Source organism: Cebus imitator, unplaced genomic scaffold, assembly GCF_001604975.1.
Source record: "Cebus imitator isolate Cc_AM_T3 unplaced genomic scaffold, Cebus_imitator-1.0 Scaffold199, whole genome shotgun sequence".
Taxonomy (NCBI): Eukaryota; Metazoa; Chordata; class Mammalia; order Primates; family Cebidae; genus Cebus; species Cebus imitator.
The window spans coordinates 2,938,176-2,954,595 of NW_016107514.1; the positions used below are offsets into that span (position 1 = coordinate 2,938,176).

Sequence of the window (16,420 nt, forward strand, 5' to 3'; positions counted from 1 at the left end):
ATGTTTTCCAGGCTGGCCTTGAATTTCTGGGCTCAAGTGATCCTCCTACCTCAGCCATTGGAGTAGTTGGGACTCCAGGTGCAAGTCACTATGCCTGGCTGCAAATTCATTTTGACAATGAATCATACATTCTTTCAACAAATAGTTACATTATCTCTAAGTGCAAGGCGTAAGTGCGATACAAAACATAAAAATTGAGACTGAAAACTCACACATCATTGGTCCTTTTAACCCATGTTTTAAAAAGTAACAAAAAGATTATCACTTTTTAATTTAAAAAGTTTTAGAAACTAGAAGCAAATATTTATATTTTTTCATTTTGATTATTGTACCTACATCTTGCAGCTGATTTTCTCCATAGATATATTCAGACCGCTTACAAAAGGAATTACCCAATCTGTATCCTCCACCTGTAAATGACTAAAATACATAGGAAATGCGTTAAAATTCACTAAGGATTATTCAGCAAAAAGTTATTATGTGATATGTATTTTAAAACTAGATAAATTCTAATTAGCCAAAATGGTTCATATTGGAGAACCTTCAAGAATCAAAATTGCCATAAGACTTGACTAAAAGATAATTTCAAACCATTGATGAATAATGAAAATAAAACCCAAAATTTAAGTTCCATTATAGCAGTGGTTCTCAACAATGGATGTCGAAATTATCAGAGATTTTTTTTTAAAAAGACATGTTTCTAGGCATACCCCAAATCTATTGAACCATAATATCTGAAGCCATGAGGCAGTTTAGATAACCTCCCCAAATAATTTTGAGGGAGAAATTTCAGGTTGAGAAATGCTGCTTATAAGAATATAAGAAATTATACTCCAAAAGACACTTAAGTGTTGATCTTCAGTATACAAATATTGGGTCAGTTGATAATAATTAAAAGATGTATAGAAGTTTTATAGAAATTTAGAAAGGTACAAAAGCAATTCAATGGAGAAAGGAGTGCCTTTCAAGAAGTGATGCTGGAGCAACTGGACATCCATAAGCAAAACAATAAACTCTGGTGTCAACCTCACACCTTATATAAAAAATTCAGATCGATCATAGCTTTAAATGTAAAGCTATAACATTTTTCTAGATAACAAGGAAGAAAATATTTGGGACTGACAGTTAAGTGAAAAGTTCTTAGACAATACAGCAAAAGCATGATCCATAAAAGAAAAAAAAATTGAATTTTATCAAAGTTTTATCTTTTGCTTTACAAAAACCCTGTTAAGAGGATAAAACACAAATGACATTCAGGGAGAAAATATCCGCAAACCATGTATCGGACAAAGGACCCATACCTATTAAAATATACAAATAATTCTCAGAACTCAACAGTAACAAAATAATTCAATTAGAAAATGGGCAAAAGTAATGAAGAGATATTTCACTGAAAAGAATTAATACAGATAATGGCAAAGCAGCACATGAAAAGATGTTCCTCACTAGCCATTAGGAAAATGCATATTAAGATCATTAGTCATTAGAGAAATAAAACCACATTGTATTATCACTACACACCTACCCAAAGGCTAAAATTAAAAATAGTAACAATACTATATGCTGAAAAGGATGCAGAGAAACTAGTTCTCTCATATATGTGGAAATATAAAATGGCAAAACCACTCTGGAAAATAGTTTGGCTGTTTATTAAACTAAACATACACTTAATGTATGACCCAGCAATTGTACTTCTGAGCATTTATCCCAGAGAAATAAAAACTTATATAAGTAAGAAAATCTGGACCCAATTGTTCATAGCAGCTTTATTTGTAATAGTCAAAAGCTGGAAACTAAAATATTCCTCAATACATGAATGGTTAAACTGTGGTATATCTAAACCATAAAATGCTACTCAAGAATTAAAAAGGAACAAAGTTGTGATACAAGCAAAAGCTCTGATAGATCTCAAGGGCATTATGCAGAGTGAAAAAAGCTATTCCAAAAGGTCACATATGTTATGACTCCATTTGTTTAACATCAGAGTTTCACCATGTTGGCCAGGCTGGTCTTGAACTGTGATCTCTCTGCCTTGGCCTCCCAAAGTACTAGGATTACAGGCATGAGCCACCACCACCAGCCTGTGTAACATTCTTAATATGGTAAAATTACAGAGATGAAAAACCAATTGACTGGTATTGGCTAGAGGTTAGGGATGGTAGGAGAGAGGGGGTGGGTGTGAGTATAAATGGGTAGGCTATGAAGAAGAGCTTCAGTTGGGTGATCACACATGTGATAAAAAGATATAGACACAGAGAAATGCCAAATTCCTGGCTTTGATATTCTACCATAATCATGTAAAATGTAACCATTAGGGAAAACTAGGTGAAAGGTACATGAAACTTCCCTGTATTCTTTATGCAAAAGCTTATGACTCTACTAATCATTTTGAAATTAAAAGGTAACTTAAAAAGTTGTTCAGAAATGTAAAAAATTATCTCAACTTTCAATCATTAATAGAAAGATTATAATTTTATAGAAATGAAACCAATATTTAAAACAGAAATTACAATTAGAAAAACATGTTTGCAAATAATATAAAAATGAAAGAGGAGGTAAATAAGTGTATTTAGTTTAAAACTGTGCACTGACCTTAGATTTATCATCACCTGAAGCTCTTGTGGCTTCATTCAGAGGGACAGCCCCATGTTCCCTTGCCTCTTTGAAAAGTTCATTCACAATTTTCCCAGTTGAAGGTCGAACTATATGTAATCCACTGTATTCATGTTCACTTGAGTAAAACCTTTAAACATTTTAGTTCATGAATAAAAACTTAGAACAGCAGACATAAACTAAATAAAAAGCTAGAGTCTTATGAAAATAAAAGTTTATACAAAATATGTTATTTAAAAAGAGGCATTCTTTTGACTTCTCTGAAAATATTTAATTTTTAAAGTGGGAGTAAGGAAAAGAATAAACAGGAAATAAATCATATGCTTTCTGAGTTTGCAGACATTGACTGTAAGGGCAAAGCCTCCAGCACGATAACTGGCTTGCTTGCTGATCCCTCAGTCTTCTGTAACTGCTTATTACATACATCTCATTCACTAATTCAGCACTTCTGATGTCATAGGGAAAGCAGTATTGACAATCAGAAGATAGTCAGAAGATAGTCCCTTCTCCCTAACAAGGCAACACTCAGTAGAGACCTAGTTACTGACGAGATCTCTAGATTTAGACAGTATAAACAGCTAATTCCAAACTAAAGGATTATCTACAGAGGATTTACTCTTCAGAGATTTTTGGATTTAAAAGAGATCTACTCCCTTATAATCCCCTGTGTTTGTTAAAAGTACATAATTTAGGCAGTGATTCTTGGTGACCAATTTCTACTTTGATTCCAACTTTAAAAATGGTCCTAGGAAACATAAAAATTACCTTTACATAAGATTAATAACCTACTTTTATCTTTCAAGGTTTTTTCAATCAAGGATATCAGAAACTATATAACCAATGAAGCATCAACATGGAGACTTCCAGGGTAAGATGACAATCAAACCTCATTTGTTAAAATACTTATAACTCTCCAATCCAGTTCCAAATTCACACCGAACTGACACACAGAACGAAACAATGGGGGGAAATTATATCTGCTCTGGAGACTAGGAATGGAAGTCACCTTCAAGGCGGCTTTCTCCTAAATTAGAATATGCAAAACTGAGTGAGCTAGAGGAAAAAGCAGACCAGTTCTCACTTCGGAGTAAAGGAAAGAAAAGATCCATCTTGATGGAGAACAAGGAGATACCAGGAGAATCCTACTAACGGGTGAAGGCGGAGGTGGGGCTTCATCTTGCCAGTGCTCTGGAGAAGTACACTGGGCCCAACTTTATCTAGAGGAGGAGCCTACAGAAGCCTTCCTCCCAAGCTTACACTCAAGGGCCCAGGGTAGCAAGCAAGGTTGAACACTGCCCTAGCTCTCTTAAGACAAGCCTTAGCGTTAGATTATTTTAGGTAGCTACAACAAACACAGAAAAGCAACGCAAAGCTTCCTGCTGCAGCTGTGTGCTGCTGTAACACTCCTTCCCTCCCTGTCCCACATCTCTAATCTGGCAAAGTAAATAATCATTCCTTTTTATCTCAGTCTTAGTGAGAAAGACCTTACTGCAAAAATCAGTCACAGCAAATGATTTCCTACCTTGTTTATGATTTTTATTTGTTGAAATCTTTGCCTACTCTAAGGTCATGAAAGTATTCTATTTTCTTCCAGAAACTTTATTGTTTTAATTTCTCTATTTAGATCCACAACCCATATGGAACTGATGTTTGTAGGTGGTATAAGGCAGAAGGTCAAGAACTATTTTTTCTCCATGTAAATGTCCATTTGTTCCAGTATCATAGAATGAAATTCTCTCCCTCACTGCTCTGCAGTGTCATAAATCAAGTTGCTTTTATGTGTGACTATGATTCTGAGTTCTCTCTTTTGGTACACAGTCTACTGTCAGTTCTTACTCTCTTAACTATTGCAGCTTTATAATTGGTCTTTGCATTCAGCAGTGGAAGATCTCAAATTTAATTCATGAATGTTCAGGCAACAATATTTATTGACTCCTGAAGTAATTCTCTATACTCATGCAAACTAACTTATTAAATATAAATGAAAAGGAATAAAAGATGTTTAGTACAGAATTGGTACTTAGCTGGGCCTTAAAAGGATTTAAGACATTAGGACTTAGATAAGCACAGAGGACAAGGAACAAAATTCTACGAATGAAGAGGCACACAGGAGGAAAAAAGATCAAAATGACCGGAGAAATCAGAAAAGGAACCAGAGTCTTTTATAGTTTTCTTTGTATGCAATTATGTCACTGCACATAATAAGCTTTATTTATATATTTTTTCCAATTTGTATACGTTTTTCTTATCTCATTGTGCTGACTAAAACCTCCAGTACAAGTTGAATGAAATTGGTGATAGGGGTTGTTACCCATTGATAGTTCCCAATTTCAGAAGAGTTGGGCGGTTTCAATCTTTTTAGCTCCTAATGATGATTACCCAAACCTTAAACATATTATCTGTGACCGGTGCCCATATTTCCCATGCATTTACTCCCTGCAGTAAGATTTTTGCTCCCATTTTGCTACTGAATCTTTGTTATTTAAAGATTCTGAGTTATCTTCTCATTGCCAAACACAACAGACTTCCGTCAGTTGTTACCCACTTTCTGAAACATTTGATCCTTTTGAGCCTATCCTTCTCCCTTTTCTTGTTTCATAATTGAACTCTCCTGGACTTTCGTTATACCAAAATTGCTTGTTTCTTTGCCCAATGGGATCCAACATCTCCTTCTCTACATTAATGAGTTTTCTTTCTCCTTCTCTTACATAAATCCGCCTATATCCTTGACTTCCACTCCCCTCTATTTAAGCTAATTTGATCATCAAAGTATTTATCCATTGTCAAAGATAACCTCTTCTATACAGATGACCCTCAAATATATGCTTTTACCATTAACTTACAGTCCAGTGTTGAATTTAAAACCACCTGCTAGATAGTTTTACTTGAATCAAGTTCATCTCCAAAACTGAAGCTATTTGTACACATAAGCCCTCCCATTAACAATCACTTTTTCCTGTATCCCAGATTAAAAACATTTAAGTCTTCTCTCTTTCCCACTGGCTTACTCCCTATATCCCATGTCACTACATTTCTATAATAAACACCTTAAAAGTGTCCTTTATTAATTTCACCCTTTTCTCTCCATTCCATTGCCACCACCTAAATCCAAAATTTATTTTATTTATATATTTTTCGAGACAACAAATGGCTCTATTGCCCAGGCCGGAGTGCAGCGGCATGATCTCAGCTCACTACAATGTCCCCCCCCCAGGCTCAAGCTATCCAGCCACCTCAGCCTCCCAAGTAGCTGGGACTACAGGCATGCACCACCATGCATGGCTACTTTTTGTATTTTTTGTAGAGATGTGGTTTAAGCCCTGTTGCCCAGGCTGGTCTTAAACTCACGAGCTCAAGCAATCTGCATCACCTCGGCCTCCCTAACTGCTGGGATGACAGGCGTGAGCCACCATCCTTGGCCTTGAATTCAAAACTTTATTACCTCATTCCTCAGTTTACCTCAATTGTTTCTGTATTGATTTATTTCCCTCCTTATCCTATTCTCCCCATCATCATTAATTTTATATAGTATTGCCTGTCCTGTTTTCCTAAATGAAAAGAATAGTAACAGCTAACATTTTTCAAAAGATGACTATGTGTTTAGTTAGTCCTAACAATGTTATTACTACTATTTTACAGGTAAGAAAACTAAGATTGAAGGAGTTTAAATAACTCACCAATTGCCAAAACCTTATTAGAGGATAGAGAAAAAAATTACAACTGAGATGTGTCTAACTCCAGAGTCAAAGCTTTTAACACTATATTATAGTTTTGTCATTAAATTTTTAACAAAAAAAACAAACTGGCTTTCCACCGCCTTCTACACAGGTACAACTCATTTTCGTGGGCTTCAAGGTTGTATCCAGAACTGGCTACATAATTTGTGGGACCCAGTGCAAAGTGAAAATGGGAGTCCTCTTGTTCAAAATCTATTAAGAATTTCAAAACAGTAACAGCAAAGCATTAGTCCAAGCACAGGGCCCTTCTAGGCATGGGGCCTTGAGCAACAGCACAGGTCACATGCCTATGAAAGCCTTCCTGGCTGCACCCCCATCTATCCAATCTTATTTGCTACTAAGCTACTAAAGTTCTGCTGGTTCCTTTTCTGAGGCCTCTGGTCATTTTGATTATTTTCTCCTCTGTGATTCTTTGTTCCTTGAATTGTGTCCTTTGTTGTTTGTGCTTATCTAACTCCTAATATCCCAAATCCTTTTAGGGCCCAGCTAAGTACCAACTCTGTACTAGGCATCTTATCTGCTTTATCTCATTTAATTCTCAGAAGCAATACTACTATATAATGACTTGCAGAGGACATATCTAAGTTCCGTTTATGATATGTAACTTTTCACAGATGAGTATGTCAAAACAGGTGTCGGACTATATCCTGAGGGTCTTTCTGTAGGCTACATAATTCCTCTTGTAAATTAAAAACACAGACCATCTTATGTCCAGAGTTTCAGATAATAAAAATACCTTGGCTTAAAATGACAATGAAACAATAACTGTTTTGATTTCTAATACTGCCCAAGGAGGTGGACCATGAAAATAAGCACTGTTTTCTGTACCAAACAGATTAGCAGAAATACAGTGATACTGTGAAAATGTTGATACTAAATATGAAATCAAAAGAAGTGTACACTTAATATTGGAAAATATCATACTTAGAAAAAAAGATTGCCAATAGTTTGCTATAAATTGCATTATAAACAGAATAAACACAGTCTATATCCCAGCCAATATATTTTGAGGAAGCTCAGCTGTTGAAATGTAAATAATGCTAAAGATCAAATGTTAGGCACAAAATCCTTAGAAACTGACTTACTGAATTATACCTATTAATGGAAACATTGTTTCAGACAACATAAAAGAAAACCTTTCACTGAAATATCTTAGTAATTATATTTGAATAGCAAGGAAAATATTAATACAGTAATCTTATGATAAGAGCTCAAATATTAAGTCATTCAACATATGTTCAAACTGGAGAAACAGTGACCAAATAATGAGTAAAATGTAAGTACACAGATAACATATGAAGTACTTTCAAAGCTTGGGAGAATATATAAATTAAAGAAGCAGCTAAAAATACAGTATTTTATATGTATAAAGATAAGAATTAAATGAAAGAATAGGATGTTCAAACAGTGTCAAGATACCAACCTGCTGATTACAAAGCACAAACAGTATCTATCTTACAATGGAGTGGTGTGGTGGTCAGTGCCTTAACCAAGTGAACATATCACCAATGGTGGAAATTACTGCAATTATGACTCCTGTTATAACGTAATAAATAGCAGACGGTATCACTTATTTCGCATTTTTGACAAAAAATTTAATAAAAATCTAATCACGAGGAAACAATGATCTAGAATTTTAGACATTTTATACGACATCTGGCCTAGACTCTCTAAAAAAGTCAATGCAGTAAATCTTAGATTACGTAGCTGAGCTAAAAATAAAAAGATCGGGAGAATGCTCTGTATTCAAAAATTCAAAACAGGAATAATTAAATGCAATGTCCTTGGTTGAATCCTAAATCCAAAGATAAGGCTATAAGAGATATCTGACTACAGACTATATATTAAATGACATCATAGAATTATTATTATTATTATTTTTGAGACAGTGTCCTCCTCCGTCATTCAGGCTGGAGTGCAGTGGTGCCATCTCGGCTCTCTGCAGCCTCTGCCTCCCAAGTTCAGGCGATTCTTGTGTCTCAGCCTTCAGAGTAGCTGGAATTACAGGCCTGTGCCACCACACCTGGCTAATTTCTATATTTTTAGTACAGACAAGGTTTTGCTGTATTGGCCAGGCTGGTCTTGAACTCCTGACCTCAAGTGATCTGCATGCCTTGGCCTCCCAAAGTGCTGGGATTACAGGTGTGAGCCACTCCTCCCGGCCTGAATTACTATTAATTTTGTAAGATGTGCTATGTTATCAAGGTTATAAAAGTGTGTGCTTCTTCTTGGGAGATGCATGCTGAAGTAATCAGAGGTGAAGTATCATACTGGCTACAATTTCCTTTCAAATAGTTGAGTAAAAAAGAGAGAATCCGTGTGTGTATAAGCGCAATGCAACATTTTCACAACTTGGTGAATACAGGTGGAATAAACAGTATTTACTAGTCTTGCCTTTGATGGATTGAAAATTTATAAAGTAGACTTTCTGAGACTAAGATATAATGGGAAAACTGATGTTTCTTCCCCAGGGATATTTATAGTACTAAAAAGATGTTAATGAAAATACTCCTGGCAACAAGAAAACTCACAGCAATAAAATACACGTGGTTCTCATCTCTTAAATCTTCATAGTTGGTTGTTTTTATAGTTCAGGGATTTTAATAACAGCAAATAATATTTAGGAGGTCATACATTAGAGGAATCATCACCTAAAGGAGGAAGAGACAGACTTCAGAAATCACAGATTCCTAAAAGTAAGACAAAAAACCCACAGAGGCTCCATGGAGAGGCTTCAAGAAGCACACAAACCCTTAAAAATGAATGACAAACTTGCATATGAAAGTTGTTTTGAGAGGAGAATTCTGTAGCTTTCATCAGACCCTTAATGAGTCCCATGACTCAAAAAATATTAAAAAACCATTGTGCCCAAGAAAAACAGTATTCAGGATATAATTTTACATATCTACCAAAATATTAGGTATTTTAAGGTAATTTTTCTGTAAGTTTCTTTTAGCTTTCTGACTGTAAGTTTTTAAACTAGCACCTAAATGATATTAATCATTTCTATTTTTTTAACTGTATCTGCCTCGATCTTGGAAGGAAATAATAATTTTAAAAAATTGTTGAAGAAACCTTGAAGAAGGCCATTTAAAATAATTTGTAGTACATTTTTAGAAAAAGTTATAATTTCTTTTTACAACAAAACAAAATAAAACTTACCGTTGAGGTGGTGTTCGTGGGCTCTTGAAGACTGCAGCTTTAGGTCTATCAGACTTGGAAGATTTGCACTTCACTTCATCTTCATACAATTCTGCCAAGGCCAGCTACATAATAATAGGCTTGTTATAAAGGATAACACTAGCAATAAACCCTTCCATACAACTAGAAGTTACATATAGAGCATTAACTTAAAATTGAGTGGTAAAGACTTTTCATGAAAGAAGCTGATGCTTCAAAAGATGATTCCTTTCTGAAATAAACTCACTGAATCTCATTTTATAGAAATAATCGAAATGTCACATCTAAGAGAGTAACTCTAAGTTGTAATAATTATTTGATTATTTTCAATTAACTATTCAACAGTATCAAAAATCTGTTTTAGGTAACAAACCATTTTCAAATTTAAACCTAAAATTCTTGTGCAATTTTTAAACAATTCCTGAAGATGTTTCACACTAATGTCAGCTTCTTTCATCAGATCTCACAAAATAGTTTCATTTAGCTATTCAAGTTTTCAAACTCCAAGCACATAAAACAATTTCAGAAGTATTCTATTTAAAAATCTACCAGACATAAAATTTCATGGTGCTTAGGAAAACGAGTTTCTGAAGAATACAAGACCATAAATTATATATGGTTTATATACCATTTAGAAAGTAATATTACCAAATTATACATCACAGATATTAGCTGGATAGTTTATTTCAAAATGAAATAAAACTATATTTGTTCTCAAAATGGAATTTTAAAAAGGAATCCAATATTTCAGTATTGTATAGGTTATTTTTTTCCGACTTTTGACGTCTTTGGATAACAACTCAGCAACTTTCCTTAATGCTCCTGCGGCTATTCAACTGTAACTGGCATGACCATAATCTCTGGGTTTTTTTTTTTTCCCAAAACAACAACAATGAATAAAACCAAAACAAAACAGATTAAAATGCTTCTTGTAGACAAACAAATGATATGAAAACTACCTATAAGAAGAACAGGGCATTGGGGCAAAGTTAATTCTTTGAAAATTCTATTAGTCAACTTTTAAAATACACACAAAGAAAACAAAATGAAAGACTATTCTATTCTAATTTTTTTTACTCCCACCCTCCCACATTCAATAACTTTCATATTTGTACCACGGCAACTTTGCTAGAAATCTAAATTATAAAAGTGGTACTCTAAAAGGACTGAATTGAAATCCTAATTTAGGCACTTACTGTGTGATCTTGGGCAAATATTTTTCTGAGCCTTAGTTACCACATCTTCAAATGCCTATTAAAAAATTACCTTAGAGAGTCATTTAAAAGATTAAAGAATGTATGGAAAGCACAAAGCATGTGCTCTATTACTAGAAGATATTATTTTTAAATGTTTAGCAATGATTGTAACAGTATTTCATTTTCCTCAAGATTTTTTTTCCCTAGAGTGTTAAATCTCCTAATGGTCCTTTACTACTCTATCCCCTTCAAAAACAAAACAAAAAAACCCAAAACAAATGACAGAGGAGAGACAAACAGACATGCACATACACATTCTAACGACAAGGTTCTAAAGTTTTCAGAAATTATACCTCCCTGAAATTTCTTTAAAGCAGTATTATTTTATAGATTTCCTTCTGAGCTGATTATGTCAGCTCTATGAATTACTTTTATGATATTCCTATTCTCCTCAATGAAAATGTAGTCTGTATCTCAAAGGCCCATTTCAGTTCTCCTTCAGAAAACCTTTTCTAATTTTCTTAATATCTCTTTTTTCTAAATACTCATAGCATGTGATACCTCCAATAACATTCATATTAAGCACTATGTTGTCATTACTTGTGTACTTTTGCTGTTTTATTTCCCCAACTAAACTTTACGTTTCTCAAATTGTTTCTAATATTGTACCTAAGAGGCAAGATATTCATGCTGAATTATATAAAGAATATAAAATGAATCAGAAATAGATATAGACAGATGGATTTTAAACTGGGGTTATATTTGCTATACATTTTTGCCTTGTTTTTTGCTTTAACAAGATTTGAATAAATGCTTCCAATCAAATAACAATTTTCTTTGGTAACATAAATAAAAAAGGCAAAAATGTCTCTGACTCCGTGGAATGTGGAACATATATTAACAAAAGAGGAATATGAGGAAAATGATTAAGAGTCTACCTGGCTGAAAGATCCTAGTTATTAATGGTACATCACTAAAAACTTAGAAGAAAATGAGCAATATTTAGAGGGAGTTGATGCCATGTGGCATCATATGGCATAAGTTCATTATTAAATATTACAAAGAAATTTAATTTATATTATTTAACATAGCAGATGGTATCACATCAAGAGGAAATGATAATTTAAATTGATAAATATTAATTGAAGTACTGGTCAAAACTAACACAACAAAATCTCAAAACGTAATTAAGAAAATGTTTCAATAATACGCAGAGGATAAAGTATCTAAGTAAAGTATTGATAATCTTTCCTCTGGAATTTGAAATGTGAAGAACTTGCAACCTGAAAGCAAAGTAATTGCGTGAGAAAATCAAGTATATAGCAAAAGATTAAAAGTACTGGAATTCTAGCCTAAGAGTAAGCAATTCTAGAAGCAGTAATAAATGTTTATTATACAGACACCCGGGAACTTCTAAGAAATGCATATACGTAAACCCCACTCTAGAACACACTTTGGGGTGTGTTCCAGCAATCTTTGACAAGACTTCCAGGTCATAGATGCACACTAGAGAATCAATGATACAGAATAAAGATATTCAGTAGGATTAGGGTACTTGTGGCAACACAGTATCGGACATTTTAATTCTTCTCATTTATAGTACCCCCTATTGAGTCCATCCTAACAAATCCAATCATAACCCTGATAAGTACGGAAGTTAACCCTGTTCCCACTCCCCGACTCCAACCTACAGAGCAACACAGAACATGTGGAGGAAAACTGGGACATAGTATACGACTAAATACCTTAATGAACATGTGTGTGGATGGGCTGAGGGACACCAGAAGGGAAAGCAATTCAGAAATACTACTGAATACTGATGAGGTTTAGGGCTTAGTTTTGTCACTAACAATCCCACTCCTAACTTACGCTCTGACCATTTCCTTATTTGTGGGGTATGAAGGGAGCTATGAAAATCTATTGTGTGATATGCAAAAAAGATTTCTGAGTCTGCAGTTTGTAAGTTGGGGGCTCCCATGGCTGGGAGGCCTTTTGGGAAACAACTATGCAGCTGTCCTCTGGTGGCACCTGGAGCATTCCCTCCTGATTTAGATGCTGACAAACCCTACATTGCATGGCAGCTAAGATATACTTACTTAGGGGTACTTATACTTGTTCCAATCAGTGATACGTTACCCCTTTACTCACTCGGAAAGACTCTTAGATCAAGCTGTTTGGGAAGTAAGAAATATCTACTGAAAGCTGCACGAACTGGGTTAACTCTTAAGCATATCTAGATTAAATGATAACAATATAATCTATAAATAATCAATATCCAAGATACCATTTGGGAAGAACATTAGTTAACTCTTTTAAACTTTGATACATACTTTATTTCTTGATATGTCATCCCTTTGGCTGTTTTCAAGTTTCTTTGCAAGTTCTTCACATTCATATTAAGTTCTGAAGAAAAGATTATCAATACTTAGATACTGTACTTGATATACCAAATCACATTAATAAAGAAACCAGTTTTCTTCCTACTGCCCTACCTACCAGAAATAGACAGATGAAAAAAAATTCCCATATTCTAACTCAGGGTGGAAATGAAAGCATTCTCACAATCAGCAACATCTACCAGAGTATCTCCAAACATTAATCATACTTTGAGCCACCGGATTAAGTCTGCAAACAATTTGCCAAGAATCAAGTGGCCATTGCCAAGCTGTTCTCACTTTTCACATAAAAAGAAGAAATGGATTTAAGTTAGGGAAAGGACATTAAGCTACATACTATATTAACTTTAATGACATTAAAATGGACTCTCCAGTGAAAGTTATAGCATCTTTCTCATTGAGGAAAAAGGAACCAAATACTTGCTCAGTAACAACTGAGCCAGAATAATGTAGGAATTTTGCATAGGCCCTTTACAACATTTAATCCTTACACTACCACCAGCACCCTGACCCTCCACAGTTTACAAATGAAGACAGTGAGGCTCAGAGAAGTTAAGGCATTTCTCCTAAGTTCATAAAACTACTAAGTAGCAGGACTAAGGCAAATCAAAATTGGTGTGACTACTAACTCCGTGCTGTCTCAGTGATGTGGGTTTAAATAGGAAAGATGAGGTACACAACAGCGTCCTATCCCTTGATTCTGTTTATTGCTGCTGAGTCAACTATGGCGCTGGGACTATTCTACACTGAGTTGACCTCCTAATCTTACACTCATCTTTCCAGTCTCCAAATTCTTCACTTTGTGCACTGCTTATTTTGGCACCCCATCATACTTCATGGGGTGCCAAAATGTTATGCTAAATGTATTCACATCCCATTTCTCCGAAGAAATCTGTAGGCTTCCAAAAGGTAGAAATGTCTTTTACACTTACATACGCATCAATAGAGTTTAGCACGGACTAAGGATTGATGTCCTACTTATTTCCACATTCCCCAAAGCTTAGTATGTCACCATGGATGGTGGTTTGTTCGCGTTAGAATGAAGTGTGGTTTTAAAGTAATACAGTAGAACTGCTCTACCAAGATTCTCCTTAGTATCTCTCTACTGATATTTACTTGTTAAATAATAGTCTTATAATGAGACACAAAAAAAGCCTAAAATGAGAAAAATGGCGTCAGTATCTGATAAAACGGGATTTGGTGCACTAATATTTAGCTAACTAATATCAGTGTCCTATACAACATTACGAAGTTTTATTTCCCTGTTTCTTGTGTGCAGTGTTTTAAAGACCATGACTTAGACAACTAGGCTGTATAAACATAGTGTGCATTGCTTTCCTTCGCCTCTTTAAAAGAAAAGGCTACATGATAAAATGGAACCATTTTTATATGTAAGTAATCAAGTCAGAAATAGCATCCAAGACAAAAAAAAAAAAGAACAAATCACGCATCACTACTGTTTCGGTGACTGCCTAGTCCCCTGTGGCCACAGTAACCTTTCTTCTGGAGTAAGCTCCAAGAAGGAAGCATCAACCCGTGAAGCAACCAACTGACCCCACAAAATGTCATTCTAAACGAGTAGCTGTTTTTACATCGTACGTGGGGTAGAAGGGAGACGAGGCACCAGTGCTGGAGGGTCGGGCACTAGAGTACACGACCACCACCGTGCTAAGCGCCGACCTGGGGAGACCGGGCGCCGAAGTCACGATTCCAACCCAAGACAGGGTCCGGGAAAGGCTCCTCCGAGGATAGAGTCGGCCTCCGACTCGCACCAGCCCGCGCCGTCACCGGCCCGCGCCCACCGCCGCGCTCCTTCCCCCGGCTACTCGCCTCACCTGCAAATCCCGCGCGCTTGGAGGCCGCGGCCCGGAAGACCTCCGCTCCTGCTCGCCGGGCTCAGGGCCGCCGCCCTCCGCCATCTTCCGCCGGCTAGCGGCGCCCACTGCGGACGCAGCTCATGCGACTTCCGGGGCCGGTAGCCTGGCAACCGCTGGAGGGGCGGAGCCTCGCAAAGCGCGTGCGCGGCCCAGTTTTCCGAAGCTGTGCCTCCATTTCCGGTGCTGGAGCACCTGTCGGGTTTCCCTTTCTCCCTTAAAGGAAGTTGGCTCTGGGAATTTCTCCGCTGGGAAACTTCTGTAAGTTTCGTGTTGCTACTGCTGCACGCCTCAAGGCGTTGTAGGCCGCACTAGAGGGCAGTCTAGACTTGTACATTCATTTAGCTCAACAATGAAAACATCCTCTGGATTTTTCATCTGATGAAAAATTGCAACCCTCACTTCTGGTTTTGGTCAGATTCTCTGATCTTTCCTATCAAGGATCGATAGTACATCGCCTCCACAGTGTGAATTGGTAGTGAGGGTGAAAAACACCGTAAAAAGTGCCTGGAATAATTTACTGAAAGCAGAACTCGGCAGGGCGTGGTCGCCTATAATTCCAGCAGTTTGGGAGGCCGAGGCGGGCGGATCACTTAAGGTCAGGAGTTCGAGACCAGCCTGAACAATGTGGCGAAAACCCCGTCTCTACTAAAATTACAAAAATTACCCGGGCGCGGTGGTGGGCGCCTGTAGTCCCAGGTACTCGGGAGGCTGAGACAGGAGCATTGCATGAACCCAGGAATCGGAGTTTGCAGTGAGCCTCGGTGGCATCATTGCACTTCAGCCTGCGTGTCTGAGAGAGACTCAGTCTCAAAAAAAAAAAAAAAAAAAAAAGGCAGATGATAAACAGCAGGTGCAAGAAGAGCACTCTAACCTTCTTTTCTTCCTGAAAGCAGGAAAATAAACTACCATGTGATAGATGCCGTCCCTATATAAAGAGGAAAGATACTCATCACCAAAGAAGGGAAGTTGAGGCTGAGAGAAATCTGTACAGACATTGTTAAAGTAACCCGTATCTTCCTAGATACTCTTCCATAATTGCCTCTCTTTGTTCAACTTAGTATAGGCCTAGACACTTATTTGGGTCTTTATTTTCTTGTGAGGACACCCAATTACGTGTAAAGTTTTATTAAATAAAATCTGTTTTTTTTTCCCGTTTATTTTATTGCATTTTAGGTTTTGGGGTACATGTGAAGAACATGCAAAATTGTTGCATAGTAACACACGTGGCAGTGTGATTTGCTGCCTTCCTCCCCATCACCTACATCTGGCATTTCTCCCCTTGCTATCTCTCCCCAGCTTCCCACCCCCCACCGTCCCTCCCCTATTTCCTCCCAACTGACCCCAGTGTGTAGTGCTCCCCTCCCTGTGTCCACGTGTTCTCATTGTTCAACACCCACCTATGAGTGAGAACATGCGGTGTT

The 16,420-nt window shown here is 36.6% G+C and overlaps 1 protein-coding gene across 2 annotated transcripts in view; it reads right to left on the bottom strand.

The window, feature by feature from the left end:
* The window catches only part of UBXN2B (UBX domain protein 2B), a 35,284-nt gene extending 20,128 nt beyond the window's left edge, over positions 1–15,156 (bottom strand). Inside the window, exons 1-4 of one of the 2 annotated variants that reach the window (XM_017547576.2) lie at positions 14,958–15,156; positions 9,513–9,616; positions 2,593–2,743; positions 337–420 (exon numbers count right to left, since the gene is read on the bottom strand). In XM_017547576.2, the coding sequence (XP_017403065.1) occupies positions 337–420; positions 2,593–2,743; positions 9,513–9,616; positions 14,958–15,041 (423 nt within the window). In that variant the 5' untranslated portion in view covers positions 15,042–15,156. The remainder of the gene's footprint in view (positions 1–336; positions 421–2,592; positions 2,744–9,512; positions 9,617–14,957) is intronic. The other variant, XM_037745395.1, reaches the window with a different exon arrangement.
* Between the last annotated feature and the right edge of the window lie 1,264 nt (positions 15,157–16,420).